Source organism: Acanthaster planci, linkage group LG15 (assembly GCF_054643075.1).
Source record: "Acanthaster planci isolate LZ-2023a linkage group LG15, COTS_SCS, whole genome shotgun sequence".
Taxonomy (NCBI): domain Eukaryota; kingdom Metazoa; phylum Echinodermata; class Asteroidea; order Valvatida; family Acanthasteridae; genus Acanthaster; species Acanthaster planci.
In genome coordinates this window covers 9,781,283-9,802,613 of record NC_141791.1, presented here as the reverse complement: position 1 = coordinate 9,802,613, position 21,331 = coordinate 9,781,283, and the positions used below count along the sequence as shown (strand labels likewise).

The 21,331-nt window shown below is 40.2% G+C and overlaps 1 protein-coding gene across 8 annotated transcripts in view; it reads left to right on the top strand.

Moving 5' to 3' along the window:
• Nucleotides 1-21,331, top strand: part of LOC110974873 (AT-rich interactive domain-containing protein 1A-like) — a 117,697-nt gene that overhangs the window by 25,161 nt on the left and 71,205 nt on the right. For 5 of the 8 annotated variants that reach the window (XM_022226795.2, XM_087146640.1, XM_087146642.1 and 2 more), the window contains exons 3-4: nucleotides 631-792; nucleotides 9,798-9,947. In XM_022226795.2, coding sequence (XP_022082487.2) covers nucleotides 631-792; nucleotides 9,798-9,947 — 312 coding nt within the window. The remainder of the gene's footprint in view (nucleotides 1-630; nucleotides 793-9,797; nucleotides 9,948-21,331) is intronic. The other 3 variants (XM_087146641.1, XM_087146645.1, XM_087146644.1) reach the window with 3 other exon arrangements.

Here is a 21,331-nt window from a genome sequence, read left to right as displayed (position 1 = left end):
AAACATTTTAACTAACAGGAGGGCACCAATTTAATGGCCATGAATATTGTCAAATTGATATTAAACCTTTCTTTTGCCCTTTGATGGGAACTGGCTGTGTATGTATCAAATTAGTTGCACATGTGTTACATCAAGTGTTTCATCCCTTGTGATGGCTGCAATATTATGGACAAATGAAACAGATTTTTGGTAACAGCACACCCTTTCTTTATAGCAGTGACATTCACTTTTTTGCTTGTGTGTATACATGTGCGATTTTGTTGGTTTTAAGTGCAACTTGAGGAATGAAAACAAATTACCTGGTTAAGATTGATTTTATGGGGCCATTTTGCGTGGTCAATTTTACAATGACAGCACCAATTCTGCACTGACTTGAGTAACTTCATACACAGTGAATTCTCCATAAATTTGGGAAAAGTGTGAAATGATGTACAAAATAATTGCGTAAAAAGACCATTCCCATTTGCAGCATTAACTTTCAATTGCAGTGCACCGTGTGGATAGTTGTACATGTACCATATCATAGTGTGGCATAAATGGAATGAAGTGGCATGACTGCATTCGTTGTATTGTATCAAGGATAGCGATAGACTAATCATGTCAGTGTGACTGTCACTTGAATATGAACAGATGCCCTCACAATATGGTCAGCAAGGCCAGGGCATGGAGTACATTGAGCAGCAATCATGGCAGCAGTCATGGCAGCAACAGCCACCATCATCATGGCAACAGCATCAACAAGGGATACAGTCACAGCAGCAGATGTGGACCAACTCTCATCCAACGTCTCAGGTATAGCCGCAGTGCTTACCAGATAGTACACATGAACACTGCTACAATTTACTAACAATTTCTCTAAAGCAGAGTACTAATCAAAAATAAAATACGCCTTGTTTATGCGCAATCCTGATCTGCTTCAATACACCTTTTTCAGTGGAGGGACGGTCACTGAGTATTAGTTCTATAGCCAAACTGCATAAAGGCCTTTTCACACGAGCGCCGATAACAGAGGTCCTATGCTGTGAAATCACATGGATGTTACAATCGCTGTGATATCGTCACATTACCGTGTGAAGGTTGACCTCACACAGTTATAGCACAGGTCCTGAGCGATCGTCACGGACAATCGAGATTTCCCAAACTTCCCATCGATGCAAAATCTGTGTAATGATCACCGCGATCGGCCATGTGAATGCAGAGCATGCGATTGTTGGGAGTCTTTGAGTTGAATCTTATTATGCATGCGCACCCATTTATTGACATCTTCAAAAATGGCGGTTGGCTACTCCAAATTATGATGTCGAAAAATGGAAGGGCTTGGCGTCTTTCTCCCGATCGGGCTGCTTAATTTAGCATGTAGGCTAGCAGAACCGAACGGAGTACGGACATGCAATAAACTACATGAACTATCAAATTCTGCAAAGAACGCATTACCTGCAAATATATGGCGGGAAAATCGCTGGTACCGCACGTTTCTAACATTAAAAACATAGCAAAGCACCAGCGATGCAATTTAACCTTTGAACGAGGAACGTCAGTTACACAATAAACATTGCACTGTGTGAAAGCCTGCGAAGAAATCTCACAGGTTGAAAGACTCAGACACTGTGGCGCTGACTGTTGCAGATGTGTGGTTTTGGCACTCGTGTGAAAAGGCTGTAACACCCCAAAGATCATCAAACATGGCACTTCCAAATTGAATCAATCCAAACTAAGCCATCTGGTTGGTTCAGATGTTCGGCATTTATGATATGGTATTAATAGTGCTTGGAATTGTGCCAATACATGCTGTCCTGGGTAAGATCACTGACTTGATATCAAGTTTATTTGCCTTCAAGTGGATGTACATGTAGATGCTGTTGGTTGGTGGTGGGATTTGTTTTGCGAACAAATGACAACATGATTCGCTTGAAATCTAATTTCATCACATGTTCTGCAAAGCAGGGGATTCTCATTTTTATGCCGTTCCCCAGCAAAGTCTAAGGGGCATACTGTTTCCACCTTGTCCTTCGATGTGTGCCTGTGAGTGTGTAAACGCCTTCAGTCGTGGATCTATAACAATAGGACACAATAGGGTCCACGGTTGCCGAAGAGTCCACGGTTGGAAAACGTGTACAAAACATATGGGAGGTCTTCCGAAAAAGTTATAGTATGAACAAAAGAGGAACAATAGGGAGTCCACAATTGAAGGCATTTACACACTTGTGTGTGTGTGCAGCTGTGACATACTTAGCGTAGACCTCTGCACTAAAGAAGTCCACATAATGTAGGATGTGATGGCATTGTGTGGACTCGCACATGTCCACACAATGTTTTCCCCTCTGAAAACAGCCTTAGAGGCATTTTGGGTTCAAGGTTATCTGTGGCAAAATGAAGGGGAACAGGCAAAGTGAAGAGGAACAAGCCAGCTCAAAGGAGTTATCCTAGTGGGAGAAAAAGGAGCATTTAGCTTGAGTTCTCTTAACCACAGGAGAATAAAGGAATGTTCACACTACATGTGTGAAAAAAGTACATGGATGTACATGTATGCGTGTGTCAGGAATATTCTTGTCAGCGCAATAACTTGAGAAATACTTTGTGTATGAACTTCAAATCTGGTGTGTGGATTAGTATTGAGCATCCAAAGAAACCTATTGAATTTTGGTCTGAAAAAAACAAAGATCAAGGTCACAGTGGCTGAAACAATGGAATTCTTGTCTAGTAAATGACTTGAAAAATACTGTTTTGTATTAACTTCAAATTTTGTGTAGATTACTCCTGGTGATCCTAAGAATCGCCCGTATTGCACGTTTGTGGGTAGGTAAGCCTTTCTGGGGTTAAGGGGACAGTTTCTTGGTTAAAAAATTCTGGACAGAGTTGTGGGGTCATCAGTTTTCCCCCCAAGCATTTTCAGTCAATTTTCAAAACTTGGCATGCATGTAAAGACCTCCTTATTACAAAGTTGAAGTTTGAATTCAATCATATGTACAGACTTGTTGTTATGGTCATTTGAAGGCTACATTTGTGCCAGCCAACATGCATGAAACACTGCAGTGGAAAAGTCTACTTTTTTGGCTGACCTGTCCCAGAACTGTTGGTACTAAATATCACTCAAATTTTACTTCGCTGTCTTTACCCTTATCCAATAAATCTATACAGAATTGAAATAGAATATGTAATTTGTACATGTACCTGATGCCTGTGACCCCATCACATACAAGGTTATTCAAAATGAAATTCTGTTGAAACGATATACTGCAGCACAGTCTCTTATCCTCAGTGGAGGTAAAACCTGTACTGAAACAGCAACTGTGGGTAGCAGCTCACCAGTTGGCAGAGGCAACTATTGGTGTACATGTGAAAACCCCAAACGTGGAAATAAAGTTATAAGTATAATGCAATACAGTGCAATAAGCCCCATGCAATTTCAAGTATGATCCATGACGAAAATGACTGTACACTATGGAACATGAAGTATAGTTAATAATAAACTCTGGCTTGAATTTAACATGTACCAGTATGCTACCGGTAAAAAGACAACATGCACAAGTGGGGGCATGCGGAGCATGACAATGGCTGCAATGGCTGACAATGGCAAGTACATGTACATGCATTAGCTATATGCATACATTATTCGCAATGAGTTGCTACATGTACACAATGACACAAAAACTCCATAAATGTCATCACTGTTTTGGACATGACTTCAAACCAAAAATTGACCTCAGAGAAATAAGCATGTTTGTCTCAACAAATGCCTGTAGGTTACTACAGGACATTAATTACGTGATTCCTCTCACCCAGGGGCGTTCAGCGGAACATTCTGGAGAAAACCGACCATGCTGCATTTTTTGGATTCTCTGTTTACTTTCCGATTTGGAGGAATCAATTCGAAGGTCCGTCGATATATCAATAATATCCAATACATCGATTTTTCTTTGATATCGATATGAACAATACCATTTTAACATTGAAATTGATACATCGAACGCACCGATAAAATGAAAAAAATGAAGCTACATGTATAGTAGTTGTTGTTGACCATGTTGACAAGGTCTTGTCTTGAAATAAAAGTGTCCATTTTTTGTGGCCAAGAATAGCAGTCAGCAAATTTACTTTTGATTTGTTGTTTTCCTCTTCACCAAAGCTTATAAAAAGTGGTTAAAAGTAAACAGCTGTGTGGTATACAATGATTTTTTACATTGTTACATACATGCACTAGGACAGCGTACATGTAAAACTTGAGTGTATTAAAGCGTGCTTTATATTTAGCAGGGCATGTTTCCACAAGGGAAAATATGTGCACAAATATACTGTGCAATACTAAGCCTGTTTGATATGACGATGTTTCACAACATTTTGATATGATGGTGATATTGGATGTTGTATCATTCGTAAAAACACGTATCGGGATATCGTGCAAATCGATATGCCGAAAATTGTCGCAATAAGCTCCAAACGATGTACTGTACGTGCAAATAGGGAAATCAATGCACCGCGTGTTGAGCCTTGCATTAGTGCATTTAGGCCACACAAATGCTCCATTGAAAACCTCAAACCACAAAGTCACTGAATGGAAAATGACGTCATCACGATAATACCGGATACTTTTTTCAGATTTTATCATGATATCATGATATGAAAAGAACTGAATATCGAACAGGCTAATGCAATACCCTTGTGTCTGGGTACCAAACCTCAATGGTTATTGCATGTGTGGCGCAGCAGAGCTTTGACGACCGGAAGCCATGAAACTCGAAGACTGGTTTACATGTGGCTGTGACATTAACATTAGTGAATTTTGCCTGGGACTTGTGAGTGTACATTTTGCATGACACCAGGCAAGATCGTCGCAATTTTGACATGGCTATGTTTTACCGGAATGTACATGTACATGTAATCTTGTACATGTACCGAAATACAACTTACTCAACTTGCCTGAACAGTGCATTGCATGTTGCCCACACCACGTCCGTGGCAACACGCTCTTTGATGTGTACCAGCCAATGTTGGGATGTCTGTAATAATCAAGACACCTAATGCAACACAGTTCTTGCAAAACATCTTTGCAGATCACTCTGCACAGCTAAGGCTACGTTCAGACACCATTTTAAATTTGCTTAAAACGGTAATTACACCCGATCAGTGCAACTTGTGTGCTAAAATGATGTCTAGTTGCACCGAATCGGTTTATCTCCAAGTAAAAACGGTGACTTAAAAACACCTCAGGGGGATGGTTTAGCACTAAACTGAAACGGTTTTAAAATTTAGTATGGTGTCTAGATGGTTTTAGCTAAAACGCATCAAGTTTTAGCCAGCGCGGTGACCTGGAGTAACGTAAGACACTTCTGGCGTGCTTGTAAACAATGAGTTGTATGTAACCGTGTGTGCGTGCCGACGCATTTCCAGCCAAGTTTTCATTAATCGCCATTTTGTTTTTCATGCTGCTGATGAGTGTTTTCTGGGTAATGATCATTTGTTACATAGCAATGATAATATGAACAAGAGTCTCCTGAGAGAGCGCCGTGTTGGAAACACAACACAAGTGTTTTGTTGCATGGTACCCTGCTGACAAACAGTGTGTTTTACGTGTTATGCAGTAAGTATAACGGCAACCAGTCTTAACCTGCTTTAAGCACAGAGAGCCCAACCACATGCATAATTTGTGCATGAAAACAAACTTGCATGGGCTTTATGTAAATGAGCGGAAGTTCTTCATGACCTCAAGAAAAGGAGATAAACTGCTTTGGGTTAAAACTGCCATATTACAACAGTGTCTGGGCGCTCGGTGAGTTTTAATTTTACGACCCACCCCGAGTGGTGCCCGTTTTAACTTTTAGCGTTTTAACTAACACAGTATACATTCTTGCATAGAACGTATGCAATATTCAGAAGTTTCAAACACGTGTTTGTATTTTGTGTTTTACAGTCCAAAAGAAAAGGCTTCCTGTTATGCCTTTTTAAGTCGTCTGATATGATATTCACTTATCTTCTTCAGCACTACCTTGGATCTTGCTCCATGACTACACGCAGCACAGAAATGACTGTCTTTAGCATAGTCAGTTATTTTCAGATTATTTTCGGCATAGGCCAGTTGCAACACTGTTCTCCAGCCCTAACATTCCTGTTTCCTCCAATTTTAATATGATTTTGCACACACCCGAGGGAGTTAGGGTTAATGAGCTATCAACAATTCAATATGTTGTTTCAATAGTGTGTTTTGTGACTCCATGACATGGGACATTCCGTAAAAAACTTGAAATCTGAGCAACTTAAGTTTTTATCTATTCTCCAAGGTTCGAGTTTTCAGATGTAAATGGCAACCAACAAAAACATAACTGTGCCACCTGCACGAGGTACACGTGGCCCGGCCATGGCTATTGTGACTGATTTTATCCTTTTAAGTTTGCCCTAGAAGCTGCCCAGTGTATAAGCTGCAGCAGCATTTTGCAGTGTGAGAATCAAAGTATAAGCCATGGCTTATATTCCAAAAATTACGGTACACAAAACAAGTGCAGTGTGTGGCTTTATTGCTTTGGACATGTTGGCCACTCAACTAAATGTAGATCTATGTAGAATGTAGACACTAAGTAATGTAATTTAACTCAGAATTGACCTTTACTTGAGATTTATTGCCCAGTGTTACAAGAAGAATGTCACATTTGTGTATTAGCTCATTAGCATTTGTACTTAATCCATTAGTGAATCTGAAAAAACACTAATGGTTTGGCAATTTTAAGAGGTAAACTAATGGGTTTGTGAACAGAGTTTGATTATGGGTGATTCAGATGCTGGTCCCTGGTACAGATAATTGCATCGCTGGCATGTGTAATTGTACTGCTACTACTTTACACATCTGGTGATGTACATGTATAAGTTATTTGATTATTTTGTAATCAAGTTCAGGAACACTTTGATACAATCCTTTTCATTTCACAAATTGTGAAAGAGTGTGTCAAAAGTGGGAAAATATTTTCACACCTTTTCACACAGGTGGGAAAATATTTTCACAGATTTTCCCCCCCAGTGGGAAAAGATTTTCACGCTTTTTCCCACAAATGGGAAAAATTTTCACAAATTTTCCCCCAAGTGGGAAAAGATTTTCACAGATTTTCCCCAAAGTGAGAAAAGATTTTTGCACTTTTTCTTGTAAGTGGGAAAAGATTTTATCTGGTCGTGGGGAAATAATTTTGCAAGCTTTCTTTGTTTAGTAGTATTTGTGCATATACATGTAGACATCAGCAAGTTTTTGTTCTCTGTGGTTTCAAACATGCGCATCTCTGAATATGGAAAGTGGAGGAAAATCAGTCTGAGAGAAACGTTCTTCAATTCTCAGGAATATTCAGATTACTTGAGGAAGACAGCATTAATATTTCAATGCAGTATGTTTCTCGGTTTTGAGCAAAAAACAATGCGACAGGCGAAATCAAAGCTGGCTATGGTTGAGGTTGGAGACAAGCACTGAACACCGAACAGCTGAATTACAGTAGATTGCCGTTATAGCGCTCTCTAACGTGTCTTATATTATAAGATATAAGCGTTTACAAATTAAATTAACCCACTTGGATGGATGCTCAACATGTGCACTGCATATGTGCACATGAACATGTATCCACATGTTGTCATGTATGTAAATTACGTTTACATGTATTGGCAAATGTATGTACCGTGATTTCGGAATAAATGCCTTGTATCCGGTTATCTCGACGTTTTCGTGACGCGGATCTAAAAAAAATTACCAAATCTCTTCAAAAACCGCCACGGGACCTCGTGCATGCCGCATCGCGCTCCGCATAGGGAAGCACACACTGCATCTACACCTACCGCGACATCCTGACTGCTACTGGATGCACATTCATGATAATCCAATCACTGACTTTTTCCAATAACCATGTGACCACAGAAAGAAACCTTTCGGTAACAAAATACTGCTTGTAGTATTTCATTGTTGATTTTTTGTTTGCCAAACTACACCACGAAAATAAATACAAAGTGGGCAAATAACCCATGTCGCCACAGCAGAGCAAGTTAAGTTTATTGTAATACACACATTTTGTGTGGTTTGTGATTTCATAACTTGGGGACTCCCGTTTATAATAATCACTCACCATCCAGACAACTTTTTAAAGATTTATTCTCTGACATTGACGAGTGTTTATCTATGGTAATCCAAGAAAACAACTGCACCACGCAAGCGCGGGCCGCCGTAGTGAGCACATCCCCGCGATCGCGTTGCATGGACCGGACGTCTCGGTCGGGGAAATCGCTACTAGACTACAACAGCACATTCCACGTGGTGAGTTGGCCCCGGCCGGCCCCAAGCGCAGTGCAGCCTGCGTAATGGACTCTTCACTGCGTAATAGTCGTGCGCATGTGGCCAGTGTTGAGCATTTTCGCTGCACAATGCTTCTTGTGTTCGCAAGTTTGTGCATGATTTTGGTACCTTTCACACCGCTTTTGCAAAATTTTGACACTGTTTTCGCACACTTTTTTTTTCTCAGTGTTTTCGCAAATGTCTCACGCCGTGTTCACAAAAGATTCGCACCGTTTTCGCACGATTTTCGCACTGTTTTCGCTCGTCGTTCAACTCTTTCGCATCCGATTCGCTGCGAATTCGCAGTGGGGAAAAGTTGTGTGGTCAAAATGCGAATGCGAATTCCTTTCTCTTTTTTCCCATTCCTTTTCGCAGCGTTATCTTTCAAATGCAACGTACTGTACTTTCACCTGGAGTGTGTCTCAAGTTCAATGACGGTGGCGCACTTCATGCATGGTATTCATGTGTAGTTCTGTCCCTTAAACAAGGCTGCCGAGCTTGCATGGAATGCAGCACGTGCTGCCTGCAACTGCATGCCTTTATGATCGTTGAAACAACCAGAGTTTTAACAGAGCCACGCAAAGCAAGTAATGTACAGCGCAGTTCACTGTCTGAACATGCATCTTGTGTGAGTTGATTTGTGCTTGCTGCTTTGCACCCCGCATGCAGGTGGTCAGCGTGATGAGCACATTTATTACACAGCGTTGAATTCAAGACTTTCATGTCAGTCAGTGGTTCCCAATTGCCGTGATTGTATGAATAGGAATATTGTACATAACAAGCGGGGAATCAACTACATGAACATCATGGTTGTGCACGTGTGTTTTTGCAGGATGAGCTGTGAATCAATGTCTACAATGTCATCATGTCATGGTTTCGATTAAAAAAAAACATCTCATGCATCATCTTACTTATTTCAAGGGTGTGAGAATTCCCCTTTTTAGGTGATTTCTGCTTTTTTGTGTGTAGATGTTGACTCTGAATTTGAGCTTTTTTGTACATTTGATCCGAACAAAAGTTTTGGAGCTTTTTACATTTCAGCTTTTTGCCAGCTGTTTTCAGTTTTAATCTTAAGTGGCCACTCACACCCCTGGATTTTGTGAAAACATGGAAAATTGTAAAATTTTAGAAAGAATATCAAATCAGTGGTGAAAAGAAAGTGGAACCGGACATGGCTGCAAGAAAAGAGAACTTTGATCATTATGTGTGTCCACAACGCTACATGTAGGTTGTGCGCTTCTATGTTATTTGCAACAATTAAGACAGTTTCAATTTTTTTTAGCAGACCCTGTGGCATCTCTGAGAATTATAATCTGGCTATGCAGTTTCTCATGTTAAGTTTAGCTAAAATCAGAGAGTTAACATGCTCCACGAACAGAACAACCAAGTTAAATTACCTGGTGGCTTACAAACTTGCAGTTGAGTGGCTGGTACTTTTTTGGTTTTATTTGTGTAGACTTTTCCCAGTTAAAGACATTAATCTGAATGATTTGTGTTATTGCAGCATCAACCTCCATCGTCATCAGGTTACCAGCAGTCTCAACAGCCAACATCATCGTACAGTAGAGGGGGACAGCAGACCACACCCAGCAACAACAAATCTGGATCAACTTCTGATGAAGTGAGTGTTGCTAACAGACCACCCAGTCTGCCTGTAAGTTTGTCATCTTACTAACCTTTTATTTCCACATAGTATGTGATATTTACTGATCTTTTTTATACTTGTACAAATGGGCTGAAATGGGCTACTGCGCATGCGTTGTGTGCGTGGATCGTTTTTGTGTACAAAAACGAAGTGGCCTTTTGGAGGCTTCTGGTACTCTACAAGAAACTAGAAATCATTTTTGAAAAATCTGGGTCAGAAACACCAAAGAGAGATTGAGGTTTAGATCATGAGTGTGAGCACATATGACCACTGAGTGATGAAGTGTACCATGATTTTGCTGAATGGCCACCGCTGTGGTTAGCCTCACACCTGTTGTACATGGGCAGATATGGACTGTTGTGATTTTGTTTATTTTGTCATGAGTTCATGATTATCACTAAGTTCCGTTTTTTTACTTTTTGTTTTTTAAAGAGAAATAATAACGAGCATTATTATATTTGATGGCTAATCTGACTTTGTTCCTCTCAATCCTACATGTAACTGAAACATTGTACATTCAAATACAAAGTATGGTTTGGGAAATTTTTTGGCAACTGGTCAGCTACATGTACTTATCTACTTCATACTTTACAAATTGATTTGGTTGGGTTGGGGTTCATTTTCATCCTTGAAGTGCAACCTTTGCACTGTTTTTTCCCTTTTATTTCAAAATTTGAGAAATTATAGACATTGTTTTCATGTTGGAAGCAGTAGAGCTTACATCATTTTTTTGGGGGGTAGACCTTGTGCTAAGAAGCTTTCTTGAGCTGCAAATTGTTGATATTTTCTTACTTTGTTCATAATTGTGTGTCGACTGGGGCAGTAGTTAATTTAGAATACTTCCCCCCAGTTCTTCATTGTAAAACTGGTTCATTCTATTAATTAAACTTGCACTTTTTGACTTTCCAAAACTTCATACCATGCACTTCCATTCAGCAAACAGACACATGTACTGTACAGTGGAATGTCGCTATACCGAACATTAGGCTGTACCGAACATCGTCCTTGGCTCCCAATAATTTGTGCACAGAGCCTACCGAACACTATTCAGTTGCCGTTTGTAATTTCCGAACATCAATATGATAAAACAGTCACTGTTTTTTATGTTGGAAAGTGACAAGTGGCCATTATTTGCCCAAGGATTAGAAGGGAAAGCCACTAGTTGTCAACGGTATTGAATAGACACTGGTTTTGCGACTCCACATGATTGGGGGCAGAAGAAAACCGCACGTACGTGCAGGGTGGCATTGTACCAACAATAGTCTAAAGAGGGCACCGCTGATACACAAATCAACCGAGATTTGCCACAGCATGCATCAGAGATCTATCCGGAGTGGTAGTTTCACGACTTTTAGGACAAACTTGATATCAATTTTTTGATTGAAGATTTGAAAGAAGAGAGGAAATGCAATACAAAGTTGAGGAGTTATAAGCAACTCGAAATGCTAACATCATTGTTTAACTGAAGAAACAAGACTCTCTGGTGTCACAATTAACCAAAACTGCTACAAAGAAATTGAACCAAAAGGGGGTTTTCACAAAATACAAATGAGTGTATCTCTGCAACCCCTTGACTGATTTTGTTCATTTTGGTGCCAAATGATTCTGAATTATATGACTGGTAAGAATGACTCAATTGAGATGAAAATATCCACTTTGAAATTTCCCATTTCTGTCCCTACTGAGTGAGGCTGATGCTACAATAGGAAGCACCTTATATAAAAGGGTATTGAGAGAGATGGCTTCTTAAGCCATTTTCACGGTTTTGTGCTATTAGAAAACGTTGAGCTATATTTATGTACATGTAACTGTGTCTTTACTGATCCTACCAATTAGTTTCAGTAGCAGGAAGAAAAATTGTCTGTATTTAATGCTGTTCAAATAATTTTCAGACACTTGCCAGTGTTCTCTAAGTGCTTGCATTACTTGCTGTATTTTCAGGCCTTAATGCTATTGTTAAATTTTTGGGGTCACAGGGTTAATGGGTTTTCAAATCAACTTTGAACCAAACTCAGGCATATACAGAGCCGTCAACTAGTATTGATTTTCCATATAAATTGAACAAGAATACGGAAGTTCGGATCTGCACTGGAAAATATAGATTTTGGAAAATCCAATCATGGCATATTATACGCAATATTGACAGGCTTGGTATGGCGTGTGCAGGCAGATGGGCACTGTGCGATTCAATGTACCCATTTATATTCGTACTCCACAGACCTGCACTTTTTTCACGAACTGGTAACTTAGCATCTCAGGAAAATTAGTCTGGTCAAAGGGCAGAAGTTTGCCTGGACCTGGGGAAAGTATCTGAGAGGGAAGTGTTTCCGTGCTGTTCACACTAGACGTAAAAGTGAAACAGTAATCTCAGTGTAAAGGTGGATGCGGCCAGGAAATTGTTAGGGCTGTGCCAACTACCTAGGTACCTGCAACCCTGCCGCTGATTTTGGGTACCTGGTTCCATTTTGTTGATTTCATTACCCGCAACTGCCCCTGTTAATGTTTACACAATGTATCAGAAACAAGCACCCTTTTCCTTTGCCTACTTGCCCAAAAATCTGAGTAAAATATGTTTTTAGTCAGTTTAGAACAATTTAGATCACACATGAATCAGTGAAAAGTACCGGTCACGACACGCTGCACGTGTAACTTATCATAGGCTGGCTGACTGGCTTTGATAAGAGCACTTTGGTATTTTCACACCTGGGTTACTTGTATGCATGCTGCATTGGAAGGAAACATCTTATGACTGCACATACTAGGAAAGTTCAAGAGAAAACATGCCCCAACTATGTGCTGCACTGTTATTTGATGATAGATCAAATAACATGAAAGTTTAGCCCACAAAGGTACGTTTAAGTGGTTTATTGCTTGTATATCAGTAGAAAAGATACTTTTGGTAACAATGACAAAAAATAAAAAAAAAAAGGTGATAATTCATGAGCAAAACTATTAGAATTTACAAAGAGATGGGAAAAATACTACAAAAACATATCACCGCAGAGCGAGTTGGTTTCAATTATGTATGTCATGTGAAGGCCTGGTACCATGAATCCATGACCTGGACACTTTGGTAAGCTTGAAATTGGGATAGCATGACTTTTAATCTATTCCCCCAAGGTTCAGGCTTTCAAGATTTTATTTCTTTGTTCACACTTAAAAACAGGGAAATAAAATGTTTCAGTTGCAAAGTAATCCTGTTAAAGCTTAGGTCCTTAACATGCACCAGCAACCATGTCAGTGTAGCGTTCGATCTGACAGCTTGGCAGTACATGTAGAGTGGGTGGGAACTTGGTAGAAACTACTTGACTAATGTGTTTTGTTATATTTTAATAATAACTATGGGCACCCAGGTACCCGCCCATTATGGGAATCAGGTACCTGGTTCCCAGTAGGTAATGACTGTCCTCATTAACAAGTCAGTGGATATTGTATTTTAATAAAGATTTTTCACCTTGTAGTTATTGGATTGTGATGACATAGTCAGAGCTGCCAACCAGTATGATTTTATCGTATTGTGACAATACGGCACGACGATTTTTCTCAATAAAATACAGTATACAAAAAAACCTTTGTAATTATTTTAGACTTTTACCTATTGTTTGGCTTGAAAATTGACACTGCCTCGCCGACACTGAAATAGACTGGCCCCTCACAGTTCGTTGCTCTAAAGCTTTTTCAATATGTATACTCACGCAGGACATAAGACCACTTCGTTTTTCTGGTTCACAGACGAATGCGGGCCCGGGTCCGAATCAATTGGCTACGGCCAGAAATTACACCAAATGTTTGGCAGCATCCATGGTTAGATCTCATGGCCTTCGTGTAAAGATACACGAATGACGTCATCTGATAAGAGTGCCCAACTGAAATGTGCGGAGGCCTAGGGGAATTCCTTTACTGTACATATTACTCAATCCCACCCATCAAAAACACGTTACAATTACGAAGTAGCAGAATTCCTGCCGATCAAGTAAGTTTGGCGGCTTTTGGAAATTGTTTAATGAAAAATAAATAATATATTTTGCCGACGCGCAGCTCTACGGCGACCCGCGCGGTGACCAGAAACCGGAGACTTTTTGGAGGGACCTAACATCAGTTGTTGGTGATATCGGAAATGCCATGCAAACGCATGCTACACACATGATGCGGTGTCCATCCATAAGGCCCTCTATTGTCCGTTGCCTCATTTGTGCAGTTCTTCTGTGTGCCGTATGTAAACTATGTAAAATCAGTCTGGGGCCCAGACTGTACATCGTAAATTAATACAAAATAAAAATCGCAATCCTTGAGGTACTGTGTAGGGAATTACAGAACAGTGAAGAATGGGAATTTTTTTTAGAAAATAGGATTTTTTTAGGTAAAATCACAGGTTTTTTGGTCAAGTGAGGTTGGCAGCTCTGCGTAGTGTACGTGTACCTGTACATGCACGCCACTAGAAATTCTATGAAACCGAAAAAAAACCAAAAGCTACTCTTGAATCATCTAGTAACCCAATGAAGACTTTTAAGGTATTACAATAGGTATGTTGTCTTCAGAAATAAATCTGAATGTGTGTCCTTATTTAACAAGCCGGTGGAAATTGTATTTTTAAGAGAGATTTTTCACACTGTAGCTGATTGGCTTGTGATGACATAGTATGCAATTTCCTCAGAGCCACAAACAGTCCATGCATCAGGCTTCAGTAAAAGATAAGAGAGGGCTGGAGCAATGGAGGTCATTGACTCCAGGGATGTAAACAGCCTCAGACAACCTGGAGCCCAGTGTTCTCTAAGAAATTTGGCATGCTTATGGCTATTCTCTTGTCCTACAATGAACTCCCTCATGAATGAATGAGAACCGCTTGCCCTATACTGGTTAATACACACTCTCAAGTCATTGATCACTGCTAAAAATATAAATACCAACATGGGAAATTGTAGTAGAATGCACTTCTGAAATGAAATTTGGATGCCAGAAAGTTTGCTAGATTCTTTCAATAAATACTAAATCAATAAACAGAGCTCTTGCTCACAATTTTGTATTGTAAATGAGCTTGAAGGAAAGTTTTTATTTTTTTCATTATCATGGGGATGTCATTGAAAGCATCCATTGTTTTTGTGAAGCTTTTTGAGTCCACTTTCAATGACAAGACATGTTAACGTACAAAATGCTTTAGTCTTCAATGAGTAACAAATTGTGGGCCACATTGTATGCACAATTTTTGTTACTGAATTTCAGAATTTCTAATTTCCACCAGCGAATAAGGAGTTGGTGAAGTGTAAACGTTTTCTTTCAAAAACTCAAATTGCCCTACATGTACATGAAGAGTTGTTTCATTTCAAGAAAGGTGGAAACACTGTTAATTGTGTCAATAAGCTTGTTTTTTAAAGCCCACTCTCCTTTCTCACAAATGGGAGAAAACCAGAAAACATCTCTGGAGCTGATTTCTTGTCCGACTTCCATGATTGTCAGCATAAAAGTAAATTGGAAAAAGTGGTTCAGAAAGACTTTCATGAAAAATTTTGAAAATGCAAAGGGAAACTAGGGAGTATTTGCTTAAGTCTTTACTTTCTGACTTAGTGAATGCATATCACATTGAAGGGCCCATGAAATGTGTTTTTCATTAGTTTGAATGGAAGATAATATGTTTAAAAAAGTTTTCCTTTCAGTAAAAGTTATCGCCTTAATTATTAAGTTTGAGAAAAAAATTTTAAATAGTTTTTGCAAAACGGCCCCGCCCCAAAAGAGGAAATCTTATTAGCATAGAAAATTTGCATAATTGTGACGTACGTTTGAGAATCCACATTGGCGCTAGCACTGTGTGTATGTATACCAGTGTAGTTAGAGCGAAATTTGGAAATCACCTAAAGTTTGCTACTATACCAGGTACGTTGCTGGAGGTTGTGGCAACACAAGCAAAGATGGCACAAGTATGTATCAAAACTGTTGGTTGAGTGACCGTCATCCAAAGATTGAGCAGACAAAAATGATGTTTTGTCATCCGACTCTTTGGAATATTGACTTCCCGAATTGTTGTCATTCTCCATGTCTGAACACAAATGTCAATGCTTAACAATCGGGACGTCCGCGTGCGTTACTCTCTCCTGCATATTGTGTGTATTATGCAGATATTGCATTCTCGATCCACATACCATGTACTGTATGCATCGCACTTATGTACATGTGCGTATGTACATAGGCGCAGACCCGTACGTACATGTAGGCACAGACCTGTACGTACATACACACATGACCCGTGTACGGATATTTTCCATGCCACGCTGTGAAGGAAGTTGTATGCGCTATACTGGGGGTCCAGATGGACGAAATTGTGCCTAACTATTTGTGGGTTCTGAAACCTGTGTCACGAACAGCGCCGCCATTTGTCGTAATTAAAACATTTGAATTTCAGGGAGGCAATTTGAAAAAACAATAATTAGCCATAATTAAAGAAGCTTTAGTCCATTTTTTCATCATTTGTAATCTGACTGACATAGTATAAGCATATAGTCCGTAGGGGCCCTTGTAAAAAGCCAAAAATTCCTTTGTACACACACTGTAAAATACTTTTGTGTCTGGGTATCAAACCTCATTGGTTATTGCATGTGCGGCGTAGCAAAGATCAATCACATTGCTTTGACGTAAAATGGTTACTAACAGGGAATTGGTCATTGTTACTTGTATCATGACTAATGCAGCAGCTTCTCTTTGCATGTATAAAAAAAATTTTGTGGGGAGTTTAGTTCCACTGTCAGGACGACACACAAATCTAGTGATTTGATGTTAATGCGGCTCTCGTTTCCCCAGAGTTTCCTGACCTTTTCGGTCATAATAGGGGTTTTAATTAAAGCACCAGAACAGAGGAGAAACAGGTAAAGTACATGTATGTTAGATGTCATTCTCAGCAAATCACCATGGCCATCTCAGTCCTGCATTTAAAAAAAATCCAGGATAGCTATAAATTGCTCTCCTCAAAATAAACATATACCAGTAAAGTAGAAGTGCAAAAACAAGGTAAATGATTGTTACGTTAACTTTAATGGTCCTTTTGTGGTTGCCTTCAATACATGTACAGTAGATTCTTTGGGCAGTGGAGACTAGATTTGTGTAAAATTTTAACTGTTCTGTGAGAATTCTACAAACCTCAGAACCAGTGTCCATGAAACTTAAATCATGCCACCATTTTTGTTTCACAAAAATTCTGTGCATATTAAAAAATCGTATTTAAAATAATGACTATGTTGTCAAAATAAACTTTAATCGTTTGAAAATGCCCCAACAACTGGAGGATTGAGAACCGTTAAGGACTATTAAGGTAAGTAGTAAGACAACATCAACAAGTAGTAAGTAAAGCAACTCTCTTCAATAAAAACAAACTATATTAAATAAACCAACCTCAGTTAACTTGAGTCAGAATCAGTGTCCTCCCAGTCCTTGTCCATACTTTCATCACTCTGCTCCATTGATCAACAGGGGCCACCATCATCATGAGGCTCAATATCGCTGATGTTTGCAGCTCCAGACTGGCTTTCGGAGTCACTTGGAGTTGTGCCGGTACTTGAGACCCAGTCAGTGTCTGGTTTGCTGCTGTCGGTGTCCTATGTATTGTCACTGTTGGCCCCACTGCACATGCTATGCAGTTTCCTTTTCTGTGGAGTGGATTCCTGTTGGACCACTTGAAGCTTGTGCTCTTAGTTGACATAAACTGTTACAATGCTACCTTGATGATCTCCTCTCGTTCACTGTCTGACCATGTTTTATCATTGCCTTTGATAAGCAAAAGGTCCTCCATTGTTGAATGACTCGACGACGACAGCCTTCTATCTGAAAACATGGCTGTGAGTATGCTGAAGCCACAGGCCACACTACTGTTTCTGACACCAATTGCCATTATCAGTTCTACGAGCAGGCGTAAGTTTTGGAACTCACATCTCCTATGCTTACTGAACTTCTCCCCAAATTCCCCAGCTTCCACTCCTTCATAGACTTGTATGTGGAGTATCCTCAGTGTCTGCTGCTCTAGCTTTAGCTTTTTATTGTTGAAGCTTGAAGTGGTTCAGTCTCACGCTATGGTGCATCACTTCTCCAGTTTGCTAGGTTCATCCAAAAACATGTTTTGGAACAAACTCTTACTGAAGCACTGATCAAGTCCTTCCATAAGAGCTGGATCAACTTTTTGTTTCAGCTTGTGCGATGTGTGACTCTCATCAGATGTGCATGATGTTAATGCCTTGCGAGGTGGTGCATGCATTAGGGACATACCATCCAATTCCACAGAGACTCTCCCTCTTCTCAGCTGATTTCCTCATACATGTATGTCTCTCTCGTGGAAGATCACGTGAAAATGAATTGGATGCTATAGCCTGCTTTCTTGACAAGGTCTTCACCCTAGAGTAGGTCTTGCAATCTCACCTTTGCTACATCAATGACAGGCAACACTTCAAAGGTTTGAATGTCACTCCTTTCAAACCTCAGAGATACAGCTGAGACAATGTCCAGAAGCTCATACATCAGGCAGGATACGGCAAGAAACTGCAAACTTCAGGGTTTCTTCAAGAGACCATGCAGGTTGGCATTCAAGTTTTTGCTTATTGCATACAATGGAGTACTCAATTGCATGGGCAAGAGGTACCAATTATGCAGGAGAATCCTCACACCCTTTCTCTGGTGGCCCACAAAATGTGTTCCGTGTACCTTTGAGAATCTGTACACCTGTAGTGCTCTGGATGTAACTTTGAAGTGTCTCTTGAATTTACCTGACTGTTTCATGAGGTAGTACAGGGTTGACATCATTTCACTCACTTACTTGAAGGGCACTTTCTTCATCAGGGTGTCTTTTACTGGTACAGTAAACCCTGACTAAGTTGGCATCGCGTAACCTGTGATATCGTCCAAGTCGGCCGTTTGGCAAAAGTCCAGATCATCTGTAATGCATTCACATTGAAAACTTCATTTCTAAGTCGACGTTTATAGGTCGTCATTTCGTATAAGTCAGCATGTTTTCTCGGTCCCTTTTCCACAATACCACAAAATTCCTTCATGTAAGTTGTCATTAGAAAAAAATCATGCTTCGCGGTATCAGTTTCTTTCGCCGTGGTTGCCAAGACGTGTCAAGTGACAAGTCCCATGGGCAGCCAGCATGAGTACATCAATACCAGTAACCCCTCTAGTGCTACACACATGCCAGGCATGCAACTTTTCTGCGGATACGCAGATTTCCATGGTTTTTAAAAATCCGTCCGCAGAAAAATAATATCTGCATTTTGGGCTTGTTTCTGTTCGCGCCACGGCGCTGGCCGCGCCATTGTAGCAGAGTTCCACTTTTCGGTACACATTAACAGGTTGGGGACCAAACCACAATCTAGCAACGTCCCTAGTTTCTGCTCATGTTGCTAGTTCAAGCGGCAATGATGTCATTTTTATCAGGTCACGTGATAATGATGTAATATTCCTGTGCGATTTTGGGAAAATAATGAGATTTGAAATGCTGACAGCCAACATGGCCGCCGTTGCTGTTTCCCGTTGGAGTTTATGGCAAAATTGTTTCCGATCGCTATTTTTAAAAATTGCCACGATAAACATAAAATGTGCCATGGTGAATCGAAGGAGATTTTTAATGGCAACATTTTCATGCCTAAAATAAACTTTGGCAAAGCTTCATTTTTTTCGCGTAAACGTTTTCATCGGCAGAGTTGGACTCGCCTGCCTACCGAATTTGACACATCCAGTGCAAGATTCGACCGAAAAATCTCCTGGATCCACTTTAAAGGATACCAAATGAGAGGGAGTAGAGATAAAAGAGATTGATGTCCAAATAGTTAACAATTTACGTCATCGTTGTACAAAAGAGTGGCGTATGCATAGTCTGGTGTCGTCACTAGATTGTGGTTTGGTCCCCGACCTGATTAATGAGCACTAAAACCTCGTCTGGCCCCTTGTTTTGTGTGTACGTAAAATGCACTTTTTTAAAAAGTGCAGGACACAGACTCGGCACCGTACGTGCAAGCGCCCTCTGTCGAAGACAAGCCAATAGTCCAGTGCCGCATTTTTTCTTGACGTTAATTAATACGTCATTATGTGGATACACTACCGCTTCCGCGGCCAGTCGCAAACTTTGAAAAAAACTGTTGTCAATGAGTACCTTTAGTGGCCCACAGGTGGAAAGCTCCTTCAGTGTGATGATCAATGTCATGCAAGCAAAGTCTTCAAGGTTGCAAGTGGAAACATTCAGTGCAGTGCAAACAATCAAATACTCTATTCTAGCAAGCCACAAACTATCTCTTGTACAGATTTTGAAGAGTGACTTTCTTCATGAATCAGTGAACAAATCTCTGTTGCCAATATGAGGAAAGCAAGAGCAGAATCCCATAGACATCTTGCAGATCAAAGAGCCACTGCACAGCACCAACTTCAATATTCGACCCCAACGTCCAAAAAAGAGCAGCGGTTGCAGTGAAGGTCGCCGAGAGAGCCAGATTAAATCACATGGAAAGGGTGAAAACATCCAAAAGAAAGATCCATTAGACAGGTGGGAATATCAATTTTATGTCACAGGTTTATTTCACAGAACGTACCTCTCATAATAAAAAGTTTAAAAAGAATCACAATTAAGAAGCATTTTGTGTATTTTTAATGTAAAGTATGATGCCATAAAAAGCTTTCTATCTTTCACTCAAATTTCACTTCAACTGGTGCCAAAAACTGCATAAAATGCACCACAGAGAATGGAAAATTTAAAATTCTCTGGGGCCCTAAGGCGGGCCCTCACCCCACGCCGAATTGGCTACGCGCTGCGCGCACGCAATTTTGTATGCAAGAATATTTTCTTCTTTCTTACAAGTTGAAGAATTGCATGCCTGGCATGTGCTCTATCCATTTTGGGGGTCGCCTTATTGAAAGTAGCCTGGTTCCCTGCCCAAAGATTCCCTGACGACCCTTGATAATGATTCGTCAGGAAGTCAGAATCTTCGGGTTTGGTATCCAGATTATATTGAACGAACTTAACCGATGCGTGGATGAGTGTATGTTTTGTGTACCGTAACTGTGTCACGTACATGTACGTACTGCACTGTTGAGTCGTGATGTGACATGCAAGTGGCTTGCCGTCCCTGCTTAGTCTTTAGGGGCACATGATCAATTATTGAATTTGCTGGATAATAATCAAGAACGAATTTGGTGGAATCAAAGGTAGAAATAAACCAGGGTAAATCAAGTACATAGGCAATACACGTTTAGTGTAAGTCAGCAAAATGATGACTTGCAGCACAAGTTGGCAGTCGCGAAAGTCATCATAATTTCTTGAGTACCGAGAGTGCTGACTTTGCCAGAGTTTACTGTAGTTCCAATCATTGAGACATGCAGTGAATTGAAACAAGCCATGGACGTTCTACTTTCAGTAGTCTGACTAGTAA